Genomic DNA, 24992 nt, shown 5'->3' with positions numbered 1-24992 from the left:
TCAGCCTCCGGAGTAGCTGGGACTACAGGCATATCCGGCTAATTTTTAAATTTTTTGTAGAGATCGGAGTCTCGCTATGTTGGCCAGGCTGGTCTCCAATTCCTGGGCTCAAGCGATCCTCCTGCCTTGGCCTCCCAAAGTGCTGGGATTACAGGTGTGAGTCACCGCCCCCGGCAGGGGGTTGACAATTTTTACAAAAATGTGGAACATTTGGGATTTTCATTTCTAAGATTATCCTCCTTGCGTATCTCCCTGCTCCCCCACCAAATAAAAAAAAAAAAAAAAACAAACAAAACGAAAGCCCTTTTATGACTACAAAACCCAAACGTCTCATCTGAGAGGTCACCACTTGGAAGGCACTGTCATGAGCTCTCAGACTTGCGATTCTTTAACCAGCATTCCTGAAACCTAGGTGTCCTTAGGATTTTTCATTTTTTGGTTTCTACAAACAGCTTTTCAGGGAAGCTGGCTTTGGGGACGAGGCCTAAGGGAGGCACCAGACGCAGAAAAGAGGGGCTCCTGCCGTCCTCCGTGGGGTCCCCACCCCCACCATCTCCCTGCAGCCTCCGCCTCCGCTTCCATCCCACCCGCTTAGCTTTGACCCGCTCGGAGGAGCGCGTCCCATGGTTGCCATGGAGACCGCCGGACTGCGGAGGCCACAAACTGCAGGAGGGAGGGGAGGGGAGGGGCGGGGCCGTGGGAGGCCCGGGGGCTGAGCGCGGCGGCTGGGACCCAGCCAGGGAGAAAGAGGAGAAAAATCTAGCGAAGCCCAACGACCTGGCTCTGCAAGAGAAAAACAACCTGAATAAGCCAGTAATTCTGAACAGGCCGCTCGCTGAGACCTTAACTTCCCCTAAGCCCCACGTATCTTTTCTTACCCTCTCGCCCGTCTCTTTTTCCTCCGTTCCCTCTTTAAAAATTTGCCTGGCTCCTTTACGAGTTAAATAAGATAACGTTTATTTATTTATTTATTTATTATTTATGTATTTACTTATTTGAGACGGAGTCTTGCTCTGTCTCAAGCTTGGAGTGCAGTGGCGCGATCTTGTCTCACTGCAACCTCCGCCTACTGGGTTCAACCAATTCTCGTTCCTCAGCCTCCCCAGCTGGGATTACAGGCAGGTGCCACCACGCCCGGCTAATTTTTGTATTTTGTTTGTTTCGTTTTGTTTTGTTTTTTGTTTGGTTTTTGAGACGGAGTTTCTCTCTTGTTGCCCAGGCTTGAGTGCAATGGCACAGTGTCAGCTCACTACAACCTCTGCCTCCCAGGTTCAAGCGATTCTCCTGCCTGAGCCTCCCGAGTAGCTGGGATTACAGGCATGCGCCACCATGCCAGGCTAATTTTGTATTGTTAGTAGAGGCGGGGTTTAACCATGTTGGCCAGGCTGGTCTCGAACTCCTGACCTCACGTGATCCACCCGCCTCAGCTTCCCAAAATGCTGGGATTACAGGCGTGAGCCACCGTGCCCGGCATTTTTAAATTTTTTTAGTAGAGATGGAGTTTTGCCATGTTGGCCAGGCTGGTCTCAAACTCCTGACCTCAGGTGATCCACCGGCCTCAGCCTCCCAAACTGCTGGGATTAAAGGCGTGAGCCATGGCGCCCAGCCTGAGATGGAGAATTTTCAAAAGAGTAGAGACAGATGGGACCTAAGTTTTTAAAAGATGCCCCCAGCTTCTGGGTGGGGCCTGGATTGCAAGCAGTGATGGGGAGGCAGGGAGCCCAGTGAGGGGGATTTGTACACATCCAGGCAAGACAGCCTGCAAGTATTATGGCTGTTAAGGGGTTAAATGGTTCAACGCATTTAGGAGAATGAGATTAGCTGTGTCTTTAGCGTCTGCTACTATTTATGCTAGTGCCCAAGATCTGGTTCTAATATTAGATCCACCACTCGGAGCTGTGCAACTTCAGACCGGCCTCAGTTTCCCCATCTGTAAAAAGATGATTGATGGCACTGGCCTTATTACCATGTACCTCTCAGAATTCCTAACAAGGAGGCCTATTCAGCATATCTCTTGATGCCTGGTTCCAAAGATGTGGACCAATGCTAGTCGCAAGTACTGTAGCAGGAGGAGCTTCCGACAAAACCCCTCAAACACCGGGTTAAGGAAGGATTTGGCTTTATTCGGACGGGAGCTTCAGCAGACTCGCCTCTCCACTGCCGGGAGCTTCGGTAGACTCGCGTCTCAAGAACCGAGCTTACTAGCATTGGTCCACATCTTGACTGTGTGTGTTTTTTTGTTTGTTTGTTTGTTTGTTTTTTACATGGAGTCTCGCTCTGTTGCCCAGGCTGGAGTGCAGTAGTGCGATCTCGGCTCACTGCAACCTCGGCCTCCCGGGTTCAAGAGATTCTCCTGCCTCAGCTTCCAGAGTAGCTGGGACTACAGGCACATACCACCACACCTGGCTAATTTTTTTGTATTTTTAGTAGAGACGGGGTTTCACCACGTTAGCCAGGATGGTCTTGATCTCCTGACCTCGGAATCCGCCTGCCTTGGCCTCCCAAAGTGCTGGGATTACAGGCGTGAGCCACCATGCCCGGCCATCTTGACTCTTTGGTGGGCACAAAAGGCAGACTATTCTGGATTCAAATCCAAACTCAACCACTCCCCCTGGCTGTGACCTTGAAAGAGTGGTTTTATGTCCTTGGGCATCAGTTTCTTCAGCTGTCTAATGGGAGTTGTACTCATGCTACCAGTCTCCTGCTATAGCAAGGATTTCCTGAGTTCATTCATAGAAAGCACTGGGAATAGTGCCTACTACACAGGAAGCGCCTCATAAACCGTGCCTATCCTTAGCCATCTCATTCTTTTTTCAAAGTTGCAAAATATTTCACTGTAAGATACTACCATAAAATAGAGGCAGTATCTACTCATGAACTTTTAGGCTTTTTTGTTGTTGTTTATTTGTGGGGTTTTTTTGGTTTTGTTTTTTGGCTTTTTTTTTTGTTTTTTTTTTTTTGTTTGTTTTTTTGAGACAGAGTCGCCCTCTGTTGCCCAGGCTGGAGTGCAGTGGCGCCATCTCTGCAACCTCCACCTCCCGGGTTCATGCCATTCTCCTGCCTCAGCCTCCCGTGTAGCTGGGACTACACACGCACACCACCACACCCGGCTAATTTTTGTATTTTTTGTAGAGACGAGGGTTTCACCATGTTGGCCAGGCTGGTCTCGAACTCCTGGCCTCCAAGTGTTGCACCCGCCTAGGCCTCCCAAAGTGCTGGGATTACAGGCATGAGCCACCGCGCCTGGCTATAAACATTCAGGTTTATTCATCCACTCAAAAATATGTAGAGCCCTGACCTCCTGCCAAGCGTCACAGGGGGACTGTTGCAATAAGATCCCGGTACCCATTTCTCTACCCACGCGTCTGGGTGTACGGGTACGGATAGTCGCGTGAATTTAAAATGCTAATCTATGGTGCCAGTGGCTCTCAAAAGGTAGAATCCACTGGCACACCCACCTCCAGGACTTGGCTGGAAACTTGTACATTTCGGATGGCAGGTTTGGGAACCGCTGCCTTTCAGCAAAGGTGCTGACGTGGGCCACCGCCGCTTCGCTGGGAAGCAATGGGCCCAGCTAGGCCCCAGGCGCGGCCACACCCCTGTGGGGGAGGGGAAGGAGGCTGCCCCGAAGGGAGTGGACAGCCCCCCTGTCAGTCTTCCAGAGTCTGGGAGTGTAAGATGAGACGGGGGAAGGTGGGCCTCATTCTGGCGGAGGGCAAGGAGGAACTTCCTGCTGGTGCGCTCCACCGTGCAGAGCCCTAAGCGCGCGGGCTGGCAGGCTGCGGCGCGTCAAGGTCAGCCTGGAGCTGGGTGGTGGCCTGCCTGGGGGCGGGGGACCCTACTGGGGGGCCGGGCTGAGGCCTCTCAGCGCCTCCGCCATATTGAATAGCCTCGACTGGACCGTCTTTGTCTGCGAAGTCCTCTCCCAAGTTCCAACCGCGTCCCAGGGGCCTGGGGCAGGAAGAATCGCTGGCAGCCCGCGCGCCCCAACTTGGAGCTGGGACACCACGTTTCCAGCTTGGAGTGGGCCTTGAACCTTGGGACTGACCTCGCCCCCGGCTCACGTAGGCATCCTGGAAATTGATTCTCCCAAGTCCTTGGTGGAGGAGCCGGACTTGGTCAAGACTGGACTTGTTGCAGGAGAAGAGATTGGAGGCGTTGACTCGTCCCTGGCTGGGGAGGTGAGACTCTGCGGTCAGCGTTGCTGGGACTCCCCCCATCCAGTCCCTCCCTCAAGACTAAGGGCTACAGTAGTTTGTTGGGGCTCTTTGCTCCCTCACCCCAGATATCACCCTGGAGATCTTAAAGACTCTCGAGAAAAGCCACGTGGGGGGCTGGTTCCCCTGGGGCTTCCTCCCGTCCCCCGACTGCCTCATTCTTTGGAGCGTCCCCGATGTCTGCAAAGATGTGGATTTGGACGTCCTCGTGGAAGCCCTAAAACCCGTGGGAACATTTAAGAAGATCGGCAAGGTGTTCCGCAAGGAGGAGGACTCCACGGTGGGGATGCTGCAGATCGGGGAGGACGTCGACTATTTGCTCATCCCCCGGGAGGTCAGGCTGGCCGGGGGCGTCTGGAGAGTCATCTCTAAGCCTGCCACCAAGGAAGCAGAATTTCGGGAGCGGCTGACCCAGTTCCTGGAAGAACAGGGCCGCACCCTGGAGGACGTGGCCCGCATCATCGAGAAGAGCACCCCGCACCCGCCCCAGCCCCCCAAAAAGCCCAAGGAGCCCCGAGTGAGGAGGAGAGTGCAGCAGATGGTGACTCCTACGCCCCGGCTGGTCGTGGGCACGTATGACAGCAGCAACGCCAGCGACAGCGAGTTCAGCGACTTCGAGACCTCCAGAGACAAGAGCCGCCAGGGCCCGCGGCGGGGCAAGAAGGTGCGCAAAATGCCCGTCAGCTACCTGGGCAGCAAGTTCCTGGGAAGCGACGTGGAGAGCGAGGATGATGAGGAACTGGTGGAGGCATTTCTCCGGCGACAGGAGAAGCAGCCCCCCGTGCCGCCTGCCCGCCGCCGCGTCAACCTGCCAGTGCCCATGTTTGAGGACAACCTGGGGCCTCAGCTGTCCAAGGCGGACAGGTGGCGGGAGTATGTCAGCCAGGTGTCCTGGGGGAAGCTGAAGCGGAGGGTGAAGGGTTGGGCGCCGAGGGCGGGCCCCGGGGTGGGCGAGGCCCGGCTGGCCCCCATCCCAGTGGAGAGCGCAGGGGTATCCTCCGGCACCAGCCCCGGGGATCCCGGGGATCCTGTGGAAAATGTGGGAGATGTCTGTGCCCCGCAGGCCTCCCCTAGGCGATGGAGGCCCAAGATCAACTGGGCCTCGTTTAGGCGCCGCAGGAAGGAGCAGACAGCGCCCACAGGTCAGGGGGCAGACATCGAGGCTGATCAGGGGGAAGAGGCTGCAGATAATCAGAGGGAAGAGGCCATAGCTGACCAGGAGGAAGAGGCTGCAGATAATCAGAGGGCAGGGGCCCCAGCTGACCAGGGGTTAGAGGCTGCAGATAACCATGGGGAAGAGGCTGCAGATAATCAGAGGGAAGAGGCCATAGCTGACCAGAGGGAAGAGGCTGCAGGTAATCAGAGGGCAGGGGCCCCAGCTGACCAGGGGGCAGAGGATGCAGATAACCATAGGGAAGAGGCTGCAGATAATCAGAGGGAAGAGGCCATAGCTGACCAGAGGGAAGAGGCTGCAGGTAATCAGAGGGCAGGGGCCCCAGCTGACCAGGGGGCAGAGGCTGCAGATAATCAGAGGGCAGAGGCCCCAGCTGACCATAGGCCACAGGGTGCAGATAACCTGAGGGAAGAGGCTCTAGCTGACCAGGGGTCAGAGGCTACAGATCCTCAAAGGGAAGAGGCCATACATGACCAGAGGGAAAGGGCCCCAGCTGTCCAGGGTGCAGGTAATCAGAGGGCACAGGCCCGGGCTGGCCAAAGGGCAGAGGCTGCACATAATCAGAGGGCAGGGGCCCCAGGTATCCAGGAAGCTGAAGCCTCAGCTGCCCAAGGGGCCACAGGAACAGCTTCAGGAGCCAGGGCCCGGAAACAGGTCAAGACAGTGAGGTTCCAGACCCCTGGACGCTTTTCGTGGTTTCGCAAGCCCCGGAGAGCCTTCTGGCACACTCCCCGGTTGCCAACCCTGCCCAAGAGAGTCCCCAGGGCAGGCGAGGCCAGGAGCCTCAGGGTGCTGAGGGCCGAGGCCAGAGCAGAAGCTGAACAGGGAGAGCGAGAAGACCAGCTGTGAGGTGAGGGCTAGAGACAGCCCACGGGCCCTCCCTACAAGCGTGGGAGAGAAAGTTGCTCTTTCTGCCTCTGAACTTGAAAGTGGAGTTGGAGTGCTGCCCACATCTCCACCTTACAACCCTCTTTATTCTCTTGTTAAAGTTTTGTCTCATGCGTTGATTTTTAAAAAATTTTTTAGAGACAGGGTCTCACTCTGTTGCCCAGGCTGGAGTGCAGTGGCATGATCACTGCAGCCTCAAACTTCTGGCCTCAAGTGATCCTCCTGCCTCGGCCTCCCAAAGTGCTGGGATGACAGGTGTGAGCCACCACACGTACCACCTGATAAAATATATATATATATATATATATATACTGATTCCTTGTAGCAACCCAAAAAATGTAAAGAAAGAATTCGATACAAGGGGGTTCTGTCACCTATAGTTTTAATTTCCTCAAATGCAACTCAAGGTGCTCAGCTTGATAAAAGGAGAGCGGGAGGGCAGGGGAGAAATTGCCTGCTTTTCCTGTCCCTTTTTTGCCTGCACACTTAACGTGGACTGCCTCCTTGGACTTAAAAAGAGGACTTGAGCCAACACGCAAATAAAAAAACATTTATGAACTGGTTTCTTAGCTTTGGACTTGGCAACTGACGAATGCTCTGGGGGTGACCCGGCCCTTCCTGTCCGTTCTACTCCCATCCTTGAAGATGGAGACACCTGTGTTTATGTTGTCACTTCGCTTGCCATCCTCATGCCCCTGGACTCTGCTGCTTTGGAGGGGACAGGGCCCTTGGTTTGCATACCTCTCCCGATCTTGGTTGTAAGGTACAGTAAAAGCATCTGAAAAATGCGTTCAAAACACAGATTCTGGGGCCCTCAGCATCAGAGATGTGGATTTGCTAGCGGTGCCTGTGTGGCTCTGAATTCTGTTTGCAACAAGCTTCCAAACATCTGGGCAATTCGGCCATTGGACACATTGAAAACTCATTGCAATAAGAAAAGGCCTAAAAGAGGGGCTGTGGTTGGCCGGACGTGGTGGCTCACACCTGTAATCCCAGCACTTAGGGAGGCCGAGGCGGGTGGATACAAGGTCAAGAGATCAAGACCATCCTGGCCAACATGGTGAAACCCTGTCTCTACTAAAAATACAAAAATTAGCCTGGCCTGGTGGTGCACGCCTGTAGTCCCAGCTACTCGGGAGGCTGAGGCAGGAGAATCTCTTGAACCCAGAAGGTGGAGGTTGCAGTGAGCCGAGATCGCACCATTGCACTCCAGCCTAGTGACAGAGTGAGACTCTGTCTCAAAAAAAAAAAAAAAAAAAAAAAAGGCTGTGTGTATTGTGCATTAATTGCTTGTGCATTAATTGCTGCTGCTGGTTCTTTTTTTTTGAGATGGAGTCTCTGTCACCCAGGCTGGAGTATGGTGGCGCGATCTCGGTTCACTGCAACCTCCGCCTCCCGGGTTCAAGTGATTCTCCTCCCTCAGCCTCCCGAGTAGCTGGGACTACAGGCGTGTGCCACCACACCTGGTTAATTTTTGTATTTTTAGTAGAGATGGGGTTTCACCATGTTGGCCAAGCCTGTCTTGAACTCCTAACCTCAACTGATCCGCCCACTTCGGCTTCCCAAAGTGCTGGGATTACAGGCATGAGCCACTGCGCCCAGCCAACTGCTTCCTATGATTGGGAAGAAATTGGGTTGCTAAGGCCCTGTGGAGGTTGGGAGGAAGCTGGGGGCCTCTCTCTGTATTGCCTTGTGTCCCCACAACCCCCAGCAGTGAAAAACAGCAAATGACCAGACTCGAGCCTTGCTGAGGGCAGGAGAAAAGGGAGTTCATGGAGGTCCAGGGGCCAGTCTGTCTTCCTAACTGGTTGCAGGCCTGGCCTAAGTTTCTTACTTTTTTTCTCTGGAAAGTAAAGAATTGTATCCCACCACCCTCCTTTTGTCTTTCTCTCTTCCACGCTCCTCCCTCCCTCCCTTCCTTCCCCTCCTTCCCCTCCCTCCCTCCCTTCGTCTTTCTCTTTCTTTTTCTTTCTCCCTACCTCCCTTCCTCCCTTCCTTCCTCCCTTCATTCCAATTTTCCTTTCTTCCTTCCTTCCTTCCTTTCTTCCTTCCTTCCTTCCTTCCTTCCTTCCTTCCTTCCTTCCTTCCTTCTTCCTTCCCTCCCTCCCTCTCTCCCTCTCTCTCTTTCTCTTTTCTTTCTGTCTCTCTTTCTTTCTCTCCTTTCTCTTTCTCTCTCTCTCTTTTCTTTCTTTCAAGGCAGTGTCTGGCTCTGTCACCCAGGCTGGAGTGCGGTATTGCAATCACGGCTCACTTGCACTCTTGGGATCAAGCGATCCTCTGGCCTCGGCTTCCGAGAGCACTGGGATGATGGGAGTGAGCCACCGCGCCCCACCCCAGCTCTTTTCTGAGTGGAGTGGTTACTGCTGGTGCTGCTTGCTGCCTGGCGTGCTGCATGGCCTTGCTAGAGCCCTTTTGTGCATGGTGGTGGATACTTGGCCGTGTAGTCCACGGCTCACAGCCTGGCAAGAATGAGGCCCTGGGGAAAATACAAGCTGTGGACCTCACCTGGAGGGGAGGCTTTGTAGGTGCAGGGAGGCGGAGAGGCTGAGTGGGAAGGTTCTGGTTGGTGGTGGAGAGGGAGGCTGTCCTTTGCTGCTGCCCACCTCAGAGGGCAGAGGTACGTGACCACAGGGACCTGGCCTGCCTAAGGAGCTAGAAGGTAAAAGAACAGCAGAGACATGCTCGGAGGGATTTGGAGACCGGAGGAGCAAACAGCAGAACGCAGGAAATGAAGACTCAGAGTGAGTTTCTCTGCTCCTCCTCCCTGCAGCGCCCAGAGCTGTGGGCTGTCTCCGGGGAACAGCGGGGGGGCCTATGAGAAGGAAAGCGGTGTGGACCCCAAACAAGTGGCAAGATGGATTTAACATGGAGTTGTGTGGATTTCACAGACATCAAGCAACACTGGGCCAGTCCCTCTCACTGCCATACACGTGTGTACACACATACACATGCACAGTCGGACCCAGGCACGCAGGCACAGCACATACCACAGACACATGTACACACACAGGCACCACTGGCAGACCACATTCACCAACAGACATTATGATGAACCTGCCCATACATAGACACAGACACGGACACACACGTGTAGCACACACACGTACTCACAGAGGCACACAGATCCACTGCTCCGGGAAGGCAACCCCCACACACCCACAGACCCATTCACGCAAACACTGCCGTACTTGCAAATGCCAACGTGTTCACTCACTCAGGACACTGAGTGTGTGAGTCACACACTGCTAGATGCCATTGGACATTTTGATCCCCTCAGCCACATGGGCACACTCACGTTACCACACAGAAACTCAAACGCCAGTCAGTCACAGACAGATGCTTGCAGAAACAGTCTCACACCCGGGCGCGGGGGCTCACACCTGTAATCCCAGCATTTTGGGAGGCCGAGGTGGGTGGATCACCTGAAGTCGGGAGTTCGAGACCAGCCTGGCCAACATGGTGAAACCCTGTCCGTTCTAAAAATACAAAAAATTAGCTGGGCGTGATGGTGCATGCCTGTAATCCCGGCTACTCAGGGCTGAGGTAGGAGGAGAATCGCCTGAACCCGGGAGGCGGAGGTCGTGGTGAGCTGAGATTGCGCTATTGCACTCCAACCTGGGCAACAAGAGTGAAACCCTGACTCAAAAAACAAAACAAAAACAAACAAACAAAAAAACAGTTTCACACCGTCTTCCTGGGTTTGTTTGTTTTAGAGTCTCCATCACCCGGGCTGGAGCGCAGTGGCACGATCTCAGTTCACTGTATCCTCTGCCTCCTGGTTCAAGCGATTCTCACGCCTCCTGAGTCTTATTTGTATACCCGGCCATCCCTGGGCCATACCCTAGCCTTTCTGGGTGGCCTTGAGGCTTTGGGCAAGTCTGTCCCCCACTGAGTCAAAATTTGTTCCCCCTCGAATGAACACAACGTTTTCTGAACTGTTCCCAGCATCCCCACCGCGAGCATTCGGGGAGGCCCCAGAGGTGGGGGGAGCCCTCTAGTAACTGAGACAGAACAGGGTGTTCAGTATTAGATTTCATCCCAGGCGCCTTGAAACAGCGTCTGCAGGGCCAGTCAGTCCCTTGATGCCTCCGGGGTGTGGTTTCAAATGCACAAAGGTTTCCAAGAGGAAGCCCAAAAAACCAGAGGTTGGGTTCTGAATCCACCTTCATCTGGACCAGTCCAGCTGCTCCTCATTGTCACCAAAGAGGAAAATAAGAGGCCACAGGTGATTCCAGAACACAGACATGGAGGGGAGGGATGCCACTCTAAGACATGGGGGTGGAGGGGCTGGGTACAGTGGCTCACTCCTGTAATCCCAGCACTTTGAGGGGTCGAGATGGGCAGATCACTTGAGGTCAGGAGTTTGAGACCAGCCTGGCCAACATGGCGAAAACCCGTCTGTACTAAAAATACACAAATTAGCTGGGCGTGGTGGCAGGTGCTTGTAATCCCAGCTACCTGGGAGGCTGAGGCATGAGAATTGCTTGAACCCAGGAGGCGGAGGTTGCAGTGAGCCGAGATTGCACCATTGCACTCCAGCCTAGGCGACAGAGTGAGATTCTGTCAAACAAACAAACAAAAGACACGGGGGTGGAAGGATTTCTGATTTCTGATTTCTGAGTCCCCCTCCCAGGCCCACAGGGTGTGACAGGAGAAGAGGGAATGGTTGGGTACTGGGTGAAGAGAAATTTGGAGCTCGGCTGCCTGGCTGCCTCAGCACCACCCCTTGCAAGCTGTGTGACCTTGGGCTGGTTACTTGACCTCTCTGTGCCTCCATGTCCTCATGGGAAAGGGGGATCATAGCAGAGCTTTCCTTCCAGCATTGCTCAGGGTACTGAAAAGGGTGTGATGTGTTTGTGCTCAAATCAACCCTAGGAGACATCATCTCGTCTTATTCCTGCTACATATCAGCGGCGGCCGGTTATTCACTGCACATGCTGGCCTTGACAGAGACCCTAGGGTAGCAGTCCCCGCCCGGGCTGTGCCTGGAATGGCCCAGAGCCCTTGTCCAGCATGCACACAGGAGCCACTCTTGGAATCTCGGGATGGTGCAGAGCACCGCTGGGGCAGCAACAGTCCCTAAAGCTTCCCAGGTGATTCCCAGCAATGGGCAGCCGGGGCTGACAACCGCGACCCTAGGGATCCTAGAGACCATCAGACCCCACAGCTGGGGTCTCAGACTGTGATTCCGGAGCGTTTCTCAAGCTGGTCCCGTATCGCAGGTGCCTGGGGGGTCCTTTGAAAACTCAGCTTTCTGGGCTCCCGGCCCAAAGGGGTTCTGTAGGTCTCAGGTGGGCCGGATAATGTGTATCTAGTTCCCAGGAGACGTTGACGCATCTGGTCCAGGACCTGACTTTGAGAACCGCTGTCCTGCTGCTTTCTGCAGTCTAGCATTGAAAGGCCAGGGAAAACTTCGGCGCTTCCAGTGCTCGGGAAAAACCATCGCCAGCACGATTTAATATTTATTTATTTTATTTATTTATTTGTATTTATTGTTGTATAGACGAGAGGCGGGGAGCGGGGGTTGAGAGTGGGTCACTATTTTGCTCAGGCCGGTCTTGAACTCCTGGCCTCCAGCCATCTCTTCCCGCACGATTTTTACCAGCGGCCCTGGAGCGCCTCTTGGTGGTTAAATGGGGCGCTGCAGCTCCTGTGCGTTGACATGCTCTCTGCATATCTAGATGTAGGAGATGTGGCCTCCTATGCAAGGGGCGGAGACAGCGCTGGGGAGGGCGGGGCCTCGGTGGAAACCGGGTCTGGGGAACCGGATGGGGGTAGAGAGTGTCGTTTTCTGTCCCCGGAACCCAGGCGTCTCCCTCCCTCCAGCAGCTGGTCATATCCCTAGGAGTTTTAGGGCGCCCCTGTCTCTGAGCTGGCTGCGAGATCGGCGGGGTTCAGGATCCAGATCCCCCCCGGGCCAGCTCTCTGAAAGTCTACACGGCGGAACCTCCCCCAGGTCCCCCAGCGAACTCTGCAAGCTCATTTCCAGGCTGCCTCACTTTTAAACTCCAGGCACGTGGGAATCCAACCCAACAGCGACCACCATGAAGGCAGGTGGCCTTCTTTGGCGTCACTGCCTCCCCTACGCCAGCACCAAGCCTGGCACGGGAGGGGCAGTAGTCACACATTAATAACCCCCTATTATCACACCCACTTGAGGCTTTTAACCTGGCTCTTCCTGCATCTCCCGTCATGCGCTTCCCCCAGGCATCTGCTGGCCCCTCACCTCCTTCTGGTCTTTGCTTACTTGGCACCTTCTCAGTGAGGGTTTTCCAGGCCGCCCCGTTTCCGATGACTGCAAACCCTCTCCTGCCCCGACCCTCCTCGGGCCCTGCCTGCCAGACTTTTGTCCCCAGCAGGCCTCACTCCCTAATGCATGGATTTCGTCTTCATCTAGGAGGCATACCCACTGCCTCCCCACCGCATGCTCGCTCTAGGAGGTTCCTGTTTCTTGCACCTACAACAGGGCCTGGGAAACCCCAGGACCCTTCCTTGCGAGACCTCAGGGCCTTTACGCGGCCACTCCTTCGATCTCAAACGCTCCTCCCCACTCCCTGGGCGCACTCCCTCCAGGGGGCGTATCTTTCCAGCACATTCCCCAGTAGGCGCATCTGGGGTCAGCCTTCCCCAGTCCAGGTGATTTCTATCGACCGTCAGTATTCAACAAATAACTGAGCAGTTGCTGGGGCCGGGAACACCTCGGGGACAGGTCAGAGCTGACCTTGAGGGACTCTACTGCCTCTCCCCGCCACGCCCACCTGCCCCCTGCGGGGTAGGACCCCGCAACCACAACTCCAGAGTCCTCTGCAGGGACTGCTGTTGCTATGGGAGAGGAAGCCAGAGGAAGGGGACGCCATCTAGGGGATACTTGGGCCGTGGTGGCAGCAGCAGCAGTGACGGCCACCGCTGCGAACCAGGGGCTCCTGCCTGGCCAGCGCAGCCACCTGGGCTCTGGGCAGCAGCATTTTCCACGTGGCTCCTCCAATCCTCACGAGCGAGCAGCTCCCTGCATTGCTAGTCGTGAGCCCACCTGACTTCCTACTCTCAGCACTTCCTGATTGCAACGCCCGTGTCACCAATTTCCTCTATTAACCTCCCTGACAAGTCGGCGTGCTATTGAGAAACAAATGAGCGCACCAGGGGCAATCAGAGCTCTGAAAAATAAAGCGAGCAAGCGCAGAAAAGGTTACTTTTTTTTTTTTTCTTTTTGAGACGGCGTCTTCCTCTATCACCCAGGCTGGAGTGCAGAGGCACGAGCTCGGCTCACTGCCCCTCTGCCTCCCGGGTTCAAGCAATTCTCGTGCCTTAGCCTCCCGAGTAGCTGGGATTACAGGTAGGCGCCACCACGCGTGGCTAATTTTTGTATTTTTAATAGAGATGGGGTTTCTCCATGTTGGCCAGGCTGGTGTCGAAATCCTGGCCTTAAGTGATCCACCCGCCTCGGCCTCCCGCAGTGGATTACAGGCGTGAGCCACCGCTCCCGGCCCATGTGATTTTATTTTAACACAGATAACTGTCTTTGAGTTAGAGACAGGACTTTGGGGCCCAGAAGAGGTGGGAACTCCAAGGGGTTGAGAGAGGAGAGCCTGGGTCCACAGAGGAGGTCTGGAGGGGAGTGTCCACCACGTTATTTGAGGATCCAGCAGGCAGGGCCTTAAGAGCAGCTCCACGCCCCAACAAGAGAGAAACTGCCCCAAATGGGTCGTCAGGACAGCTCTGGGAAACAGGCCCAAGAAAACGCCTTTAAACATCCCTGTTTCACTGACAGGAAGACTTCGGCCCAGAGTGGACGGGAAACAGAGAAGCGTAAGCCTCAAATAGTTAGAACGGTAGCTGAGACCAAATTTTGAGAATTGGAAATGTTTGCATACCATACAAATGAAAATCAGAAAAATATATGGGGATTGGCAAAAGGGCATCCTCTTTCCCCAACACTTTGCCGCCATCTGCTGGACGAGTGTTGTAATGACTATAAAACACCGTGGTGCTGCAGCGCCCCCTAGCGCCATGCAGTTGACAGGCACAGAACAGTTCCAAGAGAATTGTTTTTTCCCACCGGGACGTTTCTGAGTTTATTTGGGGCACACCCGGGCGAAGGCCCTGCACCTAGAAGAAGGTGTTGGGCCTCTTGGTGGTGAAGCGTGGCTTGTGCTGACGGCGCAGGACCCGGTGGGGCAGCGGGAACTTGATCTTGGAGTCGTGGAACTGCTTGACAGCTGGCCGACGGCACTTGCTGGCTGCAATCTCCTCCACCTTCATGATCTGAATAGAGTGGGCCCGGGCGCGGTGGCGAGCGCCCGTGTCTCGGTAGCACTGGGTGACAGCACCCGCAGTGGTCAGCTTCCGGTACTCCCGGTACATGTTGTGGGTGCCGCTCCGGGAGTCACAGCGCAGCCAGATGCCGAAGTTCTTCACCGGCAGGGGGCGCGTCTCAAACACCTGCCCACAGTAGACAGTCTCCCCTGAAGACTTCTTCATCTTCTTTTTTTTTTTTTTTTTTTTTGAGACGGAGTCTGGCTCTGTCGCCCAGGCTGGAGTGCAGTGGCGCGATCTCGGCTCACTGCAAGCTCCGCCTCCCGGGTTCACGCCATTCTCCTGCCTCAGCCTCCCGAGTAGCTGGGACTACAGGCGCCCACAACCGCGCCCGGCTAATTTTTTGTATTTTTAGTAGAGACGGGGTTTCACCGTGGTCTCGATCTCCTGACCTTGTGATCCGCCCACCTCGGCCTCCCAAAGTGCTGGGATTACAGGCGTGAGCCACCGCGCCCGGCCCATCTTCTTTAACTGAGATACAAAGTACCAGAAGCGGGACTTGGCGACGACATGATTAGGCGCAAAGATTTGCATGCGGTAGAGGGGCTGTGTGTGGCATTTGGGGGTGCGCAGGCAGCGACCCACCACCTTGTACTCTCGTAGGGTGCCCGAAGCCTTCATGGCGTCCTCTCCGCGCTCGCCGCCACCCGCAAAAGCGAGAATTTTCTTTTTTTGAGACGGAGTCTCGCTCTGTAGCCCAGGCTGGAATACAGTGGAGCGATCTCGGCTCACTGCAACCTCCGCCTCCTGGGTCCGGGTTCAAGCAATTCTGCCTCAGCCTCCTGAGTAGCTGGGATTACAGGCACCTGCCACCACGCCCAGCTAATGTTCTTGTATTTTTAGTAGAGACGGGGTTTCACCAGGTTGGCCAGGCTGGTGTTAAACTCCTGACCTCTGATCCGCCCGCCTTGGTCTCCCAAAGTGCTGGGATTACAGGCGTGATCCACCCCGCCCGGTGGAGAAATCGTAAAAGACCGCTAACAAAAATGCTTTGAGGCCGGGCGTGGTGACTCACACCTGTAATCCCAGCACTTTGGGCAGTCGAGGCGGGCAGATCACGTGAGGTCCGGAGTTCGAGACCAGCCTGACCAACATGGTGAAACCCCGTCTCTACTAAAAATACAAAAATTAGCTGGGCATGGTGGCACACGCCTGTAATCCCAGCTACTCAGGAGGCTTGAACCTGGGAGGCAGAGGCTTCAGTGAGCCGAGATCGCGCCACTGCACTCCAGTCTGGGCTACAGAGCGAGACTCCATCTCAGGGGGAAAAAAAATGCTTTGAGAGCTGCACAGCTCTGGGGGAAGTCGTGAGTTTTCTATTCAGGGGTAAGGTTAGGGACCATCCATGTACTAAAAAGGGAAAAATCAGATTAACCAGGCAGGATAAATTCTTGCCATCATAAAATTTTTGTTTGCTAAAAGGGGTCAAAAGCTTTTCCCCAGATATTATTTTAGCATTTGGCATCAAAGGGCTGTTGCGAAGACCCTAAGTGCCTGCAAACCGCCTGACACGTAAAGCGCTCAATGCTACTGCAAACTGGTTCAGGGCACAGACTGCAGCCAGTCAGCTGGTGCTCAAGTCCCGTTCTGCCACTTGCTGGCTGTGTGACTCTGTATGTAACTTAACCTCTCTGTACTTCAACTTGCTTATCTGCAAAATGGACATCTGAAAAGTGTCTGACTGAGCTGGAATGCAATGTTAATGCGTGTGAACTCTTAGAACAGAGCCAAGGGGCCAGGCGTGGAAAACGCCTGCTGTTCCTCGACTTATCCTGAGATGGGTGCCCACCCTGCCCCTCCTGGTCCCTTCAGGTTTTAACTGCTTCCACACGTTTTCCAGTGTCCAAATTCCTCACCCTGGCTCCCCACATCTGCTGGACCACGGAGATGAGAGCCACAGGAGGGTGTGGGCAGAGGCAACCATGGGCCCAGTTTCTCCATCTGCCAGGTGTGGTGCTGGCAAGGAGGGGTGGGGTGGTGGCCTGTCCCTCTGGCTGCCAAGCAAATGACATCCCCCATAGGTGGGAGGCAGCCCCCGCCCCCCTCCACTGGTGCTATGGAGGTTAGGTCATCTCTGCCTGCCCTGGTGGCCAGAGCTTGGGTCTGTGACCTAATCATGGCCATTGACAGATGGGGGCCGGGGAAGACAGCGTGAAAGGGACCAAGAGAACGACAGGGAGACAGAACTCAGGTCCTTCCTGCCTTGGAGTCTCTGCTCCACCCAGCTGGGTGGATGCCTGGGTCCATCCTGGTCGATAGGGTGGGGAGCATCTAAGGCCTCCCCCTCCCCCGGGTTCTCTGGTCTTTACTTCACAGCTTCCTTAGTCGGTGGTGAGGCTTCTAGGACCCCTAATTCATGTCCACCACTCCTGGGAGTTCACATCTGCTCCTGCCAGACCCTGAGACTCCCCAGCAGCCTCCGACACCATTGCTTAGTGTCCACACCTGCCCCCAACATCTCCCCCACCTCCGTGTACCTGGCACGTCCCCAGCTTGATGACCCTGATCCAAACCGTAAGCTGTCCTCTACTTCAGCAGACTCCTGTGCTCAAGCGATCCACATGCCTCTGCCTTCCCAAGTGCTGGGATCACAGGCGTGAGCCCCCGTGCCCGGCCAGCCCTGGATGTTCATCACCTGCCTCTACGGGCGTCTCTTGGTCACACTCCCTTTTGGAAGCTACTGTTTCTTTTTTGTTCAATTCATTGCCTCTAACTTCAGAGCCCTACTCACGTGTATTTATCCCCCTTGATTCCCCAAAACTTATCGGCTTACCCAGACCTTCCCCCGTTAAATGCTTTCGCTCCCTCCCATATCCCTTCCGTTTCCCTGAGCCCAGCTCTGTGGCATTGATCCGCTCAAAGTTCTGGTCCTTCTGGTGGGTGTGCCTGAGTCTGTTTGTTCTGACTTTACCGAGACATCGGTCGCCGTAAAGACCCCATCTCTTGCAGCATCTTCTGAATTTCTCTTCTCGTTTAAAAACTTCCTCCAATAGCCACTTGGAAAAAGATAAAATGAGACCCATTCCTCACATCACATACAAGAAGGAACTCCAAATAGACTGGAGATCTTGACATGAAGAAGAAACCCAAGGGAACTTCCCTGAAACCCGGGTGTGGGGAGAAGCACCGACTCCCACGCCAGCACAATTAAAGAAATACTCATACATTTGGCTTCATAAAAATAAACCTGCACCGTGGCAACAAACCACAAGTGAAGTCTAAAGATAAAAGACAGTCTGGGATATAGACTTTCAAGTGGTTAAGGTGGTACAGTTTATGTGATGTGCTTTTCACCACCATTTAACAAAAAAGGACAGAATGGGGGAAAATGATCCGCAACATACATCACAAGCATGGGGCCTCTGCTGTGTCCCCTCCGAGGTGCTCCCACTGGACAGCCCGGCCACACCCGACGGGGAGGAGACGGCGGCCAGACAGGGAGCACTCTTCAGTCTCGGGGAGGGGGAGGAGCGTGATCGTCACAAACGTCCATGTCAAAGACAAAGAGGGGCTGAGGAAACGTTGCAGATTGAAGGAAATGAAAGAGACAATTGAATGTGAGGCAGGACATTGCTGAGGCAAGTGCTACAGCTGGAATGCAGTTGGTTGATTTAAATATAAACATTGAATGCTCCCTTGAGGGACCCAGCTGCCACGGGGAGAGCAGCTCAGGCCACATGGAGGCCACACGCAGGCGCCCCAGTGCCGGCCCAGCTAACGGCCCACAGCAACTGCAGTCACGGGAGTCAGCCCCCATGGAGTCCAGCCGGGCGAGTCTTCAGATGCCTCCAGCCCTCAGGTGCGCCCCGCACAGCCAAGCCCAGCCAATCACAGAACTGAGGAAGACAGCAAGGCGTTCATTGTGTAAGCCGGTGAGGGTTAGGGGGTTTGCTGTGCAGCTGTGCAGCACGGGAGTAGCCTTGACCAAAGAAAAGGCTGGCTCCTGGAGGTCACCTGGGAGCCCGTGGCGTGTCCTCCCTGATAGGAACGTCTCTTTTATCTGGGGCCCTGGGCCACAGTGGACAGTCTATGCTAAGGACGTGATTTAGGGTGGGGGCCGTGGGTCTCTCTGGAGGCTACGGTCAACCATGTGGGGTGAGCAGTCCCCATGACCAACCCCTGAAGAAAACCCTGGATGCAGAGGCCCGGGTGAGCTTCCCTAGGTGACCACACTCCAGTACGCTGTTGCATCCACACGCGGAAAATGAGCGCCGTCCACACGACTCCGCAGGAGAGGGCAGCAGGACACTCACACCCCTCTTCCCTCCGCTCATTCTCACCCCCGTCTTTTCACTGTAATGGACCCTAACTGTGAGGATAATGGCTGCTCTGGGTCCCGGGAGACCTCCTGAACTGCAGCGGCAGGGAACCCCGACACCCAGTGAGTCCGAGCGCCTCACAGCTGCCCGCCTGGCTGGCTCCCGTCAGGTCTGAAGTGCCCTCCCGACAGCCATGGTGGCTGCTTTGGTCTTTCCCAGGGAAATGAATGGCACTGGCAACCTGGGCCTCGGGCCTGTTTTCCTGAAGCCATGTGTACTTGGCTTCCGGCCCCCGGCGCACCTGCCCCCAGAGGGCAGTGCACTCACTGCCAGGCTGATGGGCCTTAGAGAACGCCTCCCCAGCACCTACGCGCAATCAGGACCGCAGATGCCTCATGTCTGCCTGGGAGGCCTCCAAAGGGCCCAACACTCCTGGACGCGGCCCTGCAGGAGTTCTTTGCTCCAGACCATCCCCCAGTGCCACTTATCACCGGAGAAAGCTGAGTCCAGAGGAGCTCAAACTTGGAAACACAATCTCTCTGGAGGACCAAGGCCTAGCGGGGCAGCCTGAATGGGATCCAACGTTAACCGTGACTAAGAGCCACCCGGGAGTGAGACAGGGGTCCTCTTGGTCTCCCTTGATGACTGGAGACGCCTGCCTCATCGTGTGACGTGAAGAACCACTGCTGGCCTACCCTGAGCGGGGAGCAGGGAGCGGGGAGCAGGGAGCGGGGAGCGGGGAGCGGGGAGCAGCACCATCACGTTTGGTGCTGGAGCCGGCAAAGGGTGAGGAGCTTCTTCAGCTTCCGCTCTGCTCCACTCAGTGCTGGCCTCATCGGCCCACCCAGGTGACAGAACTCTCCCCGGGAGCCCACGGCGCTGGGCGGAGGCAGCGGCCACTTGGGCTGTCAGCCCAAAGCTGGGTGGGCCTGGCCGGTGGGACTTCGTGGCCTCCCCACCCTCCGGATCTCCTCACCAGGCAGGCAGTGACCCAACCCCGGCAGCTCCTGCGGCTCCACCATCCAGAGACAAGCTGACTTCCGATAATGACTTTATTTTAACATATTTAATTACAGACATAAAATAGCTGGGGAGGGGGGTGAGCCCCAGCCTAGCCCCACCATGGGGCTACAGGAGGGGAGGCGCAGGCGAGGCCCCCCTGCTGACCCTCTCTCTGGGGGTCTTCCTATGGCAGGGCCCTATTGCTTGAGTGGGGGAGGAGCCATGCAAACGAGGGGGGCAGGGCAGCCACTCAGCCCCACCCCACCCCGAGGACGGCCTCCCCACAGAATGCCCGGGCTGTGCCCCCAGCCCCAGCTGCTCCACCTCCTTCCTCTCTGTCCAGGGAGCAGACCCTCTGGCCAGCCCCTGACTCTGCCCCTACCCCCTCTGCAAACCTAAAGGGGAATAAATACAAACTTTACAAAGTAAAAGGGGGTCCAACGTTGCCCTGGGGCGGGGCCTGCTCTGCCCCGGCCCAGGGCCGGGGTCCGGTGGGAGTGGAGGGGCCCTGGGGTGCAGGCCGCCCCGCTCGTCGCCTCACATCATTCCTAGCTGCAGCAGCGTGTTGGCGTAGGCCATGGGCTTGACGTTGGGATGAGGCTGTGGGGCCGGGACAGGTGGGATGGACAGAAGTCACAACAGAGCCCCTGAGCACCCAGAGTACCCACCGGCGAAACCTATCCCCGTCCCTTACCAAGGTCTCAGCCTCTTTGTCCCCAAGCCAGGATGGGAGGGGCGGGGGCCCTGAGGGGTGACTCACCACTGCTGTGAACTGGTGGAACTGAGGCCGTAGGTCGGAGCCCTGGAGGTGGATGTAGGAGGCTTTGTTCCCCATCTGGTCGCTGCAGGGACAAGAGCAGAGTGCACAAGGTGGTCAGGGCTGGGCAGGGCTGGAGGGTTAAGGGAAGGAAGGGCTGGGCAAGAAGGGACAGAGAGAGGGAGAGGGAGGGACAGAGCCACGACAGACACAGATGAACAGAGAGACAGGGACGGGAAAGACAGGAATCCAAGGGGAAAGAATGGGAAGGGCAGGAGGATGAGGATGGGGAAAAGAGGGTGGGAGTGAGAGGAGCAGGGAGGGGCAGGGCGTAGCTCACAGAGGTGGATGCTTGCCAGACCCCACTAGGAATCTGACCACGCCTCCAGCTTTGCCCACACGGAGACACAGGGAACAGAGGAACGTGTCACACGGCACCACGGGGATGCAGTCAGCCTAGTCCAGGACACAGGTGACTCTACAGCAGGCCTATTCTTGTTGAAGAGGAATTTGTTGAAGAAGCCTATTCTTCAACACATAAATGATGGGGGTGGGGAGAGACAGGGAACTCATAGGCAAAGAGACAGAAAATGTGGGCCTTGTTTGGGTCCTGTCTGGAAGAAGTCAGCTGGAAAAGACACTTAGGAGAGACCAGCAGAAAGAGAACTTGGCAGGATTCGGGTGAGGGCAAGGGATCAGCACTCCTTTGTGGGTGTGTGTGTTATGTTTTGAGATGGAGTCTTACTCCTGCCCAGGCTGGAGTACAGTGGCGTGATCTCAGCTCACTGCAACCTCCACCTCCCGGGTTCAAGCAATTCTCCTGCCTCAGCCTCCCGAGTAGCTGGGATTACAGGTGTGCACCACCACGCCTGGCTACTTTTTGTATTTTTAGTAGAGACGGGGTTTCACCATGTTGGCCAGGCTGGTCTCGAACTCCTGACCTCAGGTGATCTGCCCGCTTCGGCCTTCCGAAGTGCTGGGATTATAGGCATGAGCCACCGTGACCAGCCAGCACTCCTTTTGTGAACATGATATTGTGGTTAAGAAAAAGACCCTGGCCGGGCGCGGTGGCTCACACCTGTAATCCCAGCACTTTGGGAGGCCGAGACAGGTGGATCACGAGGTCAGGAGATGGAGACCATCCTGGCTAACACGGTGAAACTCCATCTCTACTAAAAATACAAAAAATTAGCCGGGCGTGGTGGTGGGCGCCTGTAGTCCCAGCTACGTGGGAGGCTGAGGCAGGAGAATGGCGTGAACCTGGGAGGCAGAGCTTGCAGCGAGTAGAGATTGCGCCACTGCACTCCAGCCTGGGCAACTAAGCAAGACTCTGTCTCAAAAAAAAAAAAAAGAAAAAGAAAAAGACCCCTTTCCTTCTGAAACGTGCTGGGCAATCAATGGGAGGAAGGTAAAGTGCCCGGGGCTTGCTGTAACACGGGGCAGCTGGTCAGTGCCCACAGGCTGGTCCCACTGGTGCTGCAGAGGTGGGTGATGCGCACGGGGGTGTTCGTCATGCTCTTTCATCTGCTTGTGCCTGTCTTTGACACGTTCCATCATAAAAAGGCAAAACAAAAACCAAGACAAAACTCATGGCTTGGCAGAGGCCCCAGGCAGGAAAGGCAAAGACATACCAGTAGTTGGGGGCAGAGAAGACGGTGACACAGCGGCCTCCGTGAGCCACCTCATAGCCCTCGGCCTTGACCTCGTGGCTGCGGATGATGTAGTCCAGGTTGTTCTCTTCCAAGAAGGCCTTGGTGACGTCAGGCCCAAACTGACAGCTCACGCCCCGCTTGCTGACCGAGCGCCCGTTCTGATGGTGGGCAGATGGGAGAGACGGGGTTCAGGGTGACTGTCTGCCTCTACCTGCTGCCCACAGCCCACACCCGCCGGCCCTGCACCCCACCCAGACTCACCTGCGGCTGTGGATCTGACCAGAGCAGGTCACACATGGGACCTGGTGGGGAGTGAGGGAAACATTAGGAACCCGTCCACCTCCCCGGGGGTGGTCACTCATAGGCCACCTCCTGGCCCGGCCAGGTGCCCACCCCACAGCACAGCCTGGGTGGGGACTGGGCAGGGGACATCCAGCCCGGACATGGACATTCAGGACAGGTGACTGATTCTGAGCCACCCCTACTCGCTATGCTGATCTGCCCTCCACACCCCACTCAACCCCCATGGCCCCGAAGCCGGACAGAGCTTTCAACGCCACTATTCAGATCAGGCCCTCTCCCCGCTCAAAGCCTTTGGTGGCTCCGCACTGCCCTAGGAACAAAGTCCTCACTGAGGCCTGTAAGGCGCCACAGGATTTGGGCCCAGTGAATCCCATGTCCAACGTCAGCCCGCAAAGCACAGCCCTGCCTGCTCGCCAACTTCTCCCTGCCTTGGGACCCCTCCTTGAGCCTGGAATATGCTCGCCAGATGCCTCTGCTTCTTGCAGTGTCAGCTCAAACCTCGCCTCCCTGGAGAGGCCTTCCCGACCACACGGAACTGGCGCACCCAATCCACGTCCTCTGCAGCACTTGCAGTGTGCACGGGCGTGTGCACCGGTGCGTGAACTCTCTGAGGTGTGTCCGCCACCAGCACAGGAGCCCCAAGACCTCCCCTCCCTCCAGGGGTCCGCAGCTGAACTCACAAATAAGGACAGGCGTGCTCAGGGGTCACCGTGCCCTCACCCCGCACCACGGTCATGACCATGCTCGCCATCACAACCCCATGAAGGAGGTGCATTGGCCCAAGTCACAGGTGAGGAAACTGAGGCTCAGACCCGCTGTTCCTTGCCAAGGGCACAAAGCCCATCCTCTGAGGCAGGGCCGGGTTGCCAGAGAGATCTGAGCCCAGGCTGCCCTTTCTGCTGCAGACACCCGGCCCCACCCTGCCCACCTGAATCGGGGGGTTGTCGATTTCGCTCGATTTTCCGGATGTCATCCAGGGTGACGCCATCTTCACTGAACAGGCCTCCGTGCATGATCTGGGGAGTTGGGGGATGCCGCTGTGAGGGAAGGTGCCAGCCACCCACAGGCCCCGACTTCCTTCACCGGCACACATCTGCCCAGGTGTGGCTGGGCGGGGAACCCACACTCAGGGCTCACGCCATCCTCACCAGCACTTTGCCGTTGATGCACTGGGCCAACGGGAGCCACTCGAACACCTCGCTAAAGAGCTCGTACATCTGGGCTGTGTACTTGGCCTTCACCTCACCCTCGAAACCGTAGATCTGGTTCATGTTGTCTGTCTCGTGGTTGCCTGGAAAACACGGGGACAGAAGAGAAAGCTCAGCCTCCAGGTCCGTCAGTGTCCTCCAGCCAGGCACCCTCAAGGCCCAGAACTGTGCGTGTGTCTCCTGCCCCCGTGGGCTTCATGCCTCCCATTGTGGTGCCTTCCAGATTGGAGGTACCAAGGGTGGAATCTTGACAAAAAGTAGGTCCATGGCTAGGCACCGTGGCTCATGCCTGTAACTCCAGCACTTTGGGAGGCCATGGCAGAAGAACTGCTTGAGCCCAGCAATTTGAGACCAGCCTGGGCGATATACTGAAACCTCTCTACAAAACAATTTTAAAAATTAGCTGGGCATGGTGGTGCGTGCCTGTAGTGCCAGCTACTTGGGAGGCTGAGGCCAGAGGATCACCTGAGTCCATGAAGCGGAGGCTGCAGTGAGCTATGCTCATGCTACGGCACTCCAGCCTGGGCAACAGAGCAAGACCCTGTCTCAAAAACAAAAAGTAGGCCCATCCGCAGAGCATGTGCCCCAGCCCAGCCCACGCTGAGCTCCACCCTTCCGTCTCGGACAGAAGCACCTGGCCGCCTCCTTCCCTTCCAGCGCTTGAGGGCAAGGAGAAGGCTGCCCAGCCTCGCATCTGCTCAGACTCTGCTTGTCCAGTTCCTTGGCCTGAGTGCTTGTTGCCTCCTGCAACGAGGCCCACAGTAGGGGGCTTCCTGAGCTATGGCCCTGTGCTGGGCACTGCTGCATGAACCCTGTGAGCCCAGGGACACAGGCATGCAGGCTTCACCCCAGCCTATCACTCCCCTCCCAACTCACCCCGACCCTGCCATGGGCAGGGCCTCCCTGTGTGGCCCTCACATCCTGGTGAACTCCTCTTGTCTAATCTCATCTGGACACCAAGAAACCTATATTGTCAACACCCCTCGGAACCTCACCCACACCCCATGTCTCCTGAGTCTCACAGCCACATCCAAAGGGGAGCTCCTCAGCTCCTGGCCACACCCTGCTCTACGTCTCCCCATCTTTGTCATTGGCAGCCACAGTCCTCCAGATGCTCTGGCCAAAACCCTAGAGGGCCCCTTTTGTTCCCTCTTTGTCTCACACCTGTGTCTGTTCCTCCAGCAAATACTCTGGGCTCTACTTCAAATTTCATTTTTTT

At 56.0% G+C, this 24992-nt stretch overlaps 4 protein-coding genes across 17 annotated transcripts in view; 1 reads left to right on the top strand and 3 right to left on the bottom strand.

Moving 5' to 3' along the window:
• Positions 1–19959, bottom strand: part of CALM3 (calmodulin 3) — a 203052-nt gene extending 183093 nt beyond the window's left edge. The window contains exon 1 of one of the 14 annotated variants that reach the window (XM_050772273.1): positions 19956–19959. The gene's annotated coding sequence lies outside the window, so the exon portion shown is untranslated. Of the gene's footprint in view, positions 1–544; positions 549–1666; positions 1672–2607; positions 2612–3643; positions 3648–4052; positions 4058–4213; positions 4218–4690; positions 4695–6120; positions 6125–12188; positions 12193–12904; positions 12909–13057; positions 13062–16455; positions 16460–17194; positions 17199–19955 lie in introns of those variants that run through there. The other 13 variants (XM_050772284.1, XM_050772296.1, XM_050772287.1 and 10 more) reach the window with 13 other exon arrangements.
• Positions 3685–24992, top strand: part of CCDC8 (coiled-coil domain containing 8) — a 323648-nt gene continuing 302340 nt past the window's right edge. The window contains exon 1 of the mRNA XM_050772142.1: positions 3685–7450. Within this exon, the coding sequence (XP_050628099.1) occupies positions 4504–6240 (1737 nt within the window). The 5' untranslated portion in view covers positions 3685–4503 and the 3' untranslated portion in view covers positions 6241–7450. The remainder of the gene's footprint in view (positions 7451–24992) is intronic.
• Positions 14333–15243, bottom strand: LOC126943532 (60S ribosomal protein L18a-like). Its single transcript, XM_050772372.1, has 2 exons — positions 15046–15243; positions 14333–14748 (listed from the first exon to the last, which is right to left on the bottom strand). The coding sequence occupies exons 1-2, from the start codon at positions 15211–15213 to the stop codon at positions 14386–14388; spliced, it is 531 nt and encodes a 176-aa protein (XP_050628329.1). The 5' UTR covers positions 15214–15243; the 3' UTR covers positions 14333–14385.
• The window catches only part of PPP5C (protein phosphatase 5 catalytic subunit), a 45946-nt gene continuing 40839 nt past the window's right edge, over positions 19886–24992 (bottom strand). Inside the window, exons 9-14 of the mRNA XM_050772214.1 lie at positions 23714–23856; positions 23494–23581; positions 22524–22564; positions 22242–22420; positions 20614–20695; positions 19886–20453 (exon numbers count right to left, since the gene is read on the bottom strand). Coding sequence (XP_050628171.1) covers positions 20391–20453; positions 20614–20695; positions 22242–22420; positions 22524–22564; positions 23494–23581; positions 23714–23856 — 596 coding nt within the window. The 3' untranslated portion in view covers positions 19886–20390. The remainder of the gene's footprint in view (positions 20454–20613; positions 20696–22241; positions 22421–22523; positions 22565–23493; positions 23582–23713; positions 23857–24992) is intronic.

The sequence above is a fragment of the Macaca thibetana genome, chromosome 19 (genome assembly GCF_024542745.1).
Source record: "Macaca thibetana thibetana isolate TM-01 chromosome 19, ASM2454274v1, whole genome shotgun sequence".
NCBI classification, from domain to species: domain Eukaryota; kingdom Metazoa; phylum Chordata; class Mammalia; order Primates; family Cercopithecidae; genus Macaca; species Macaca thibetana.
Note: the sequence above shows the minus strand (reverse complement) of the source record. Positions and strands in the feature narration are given on the sequence as shown.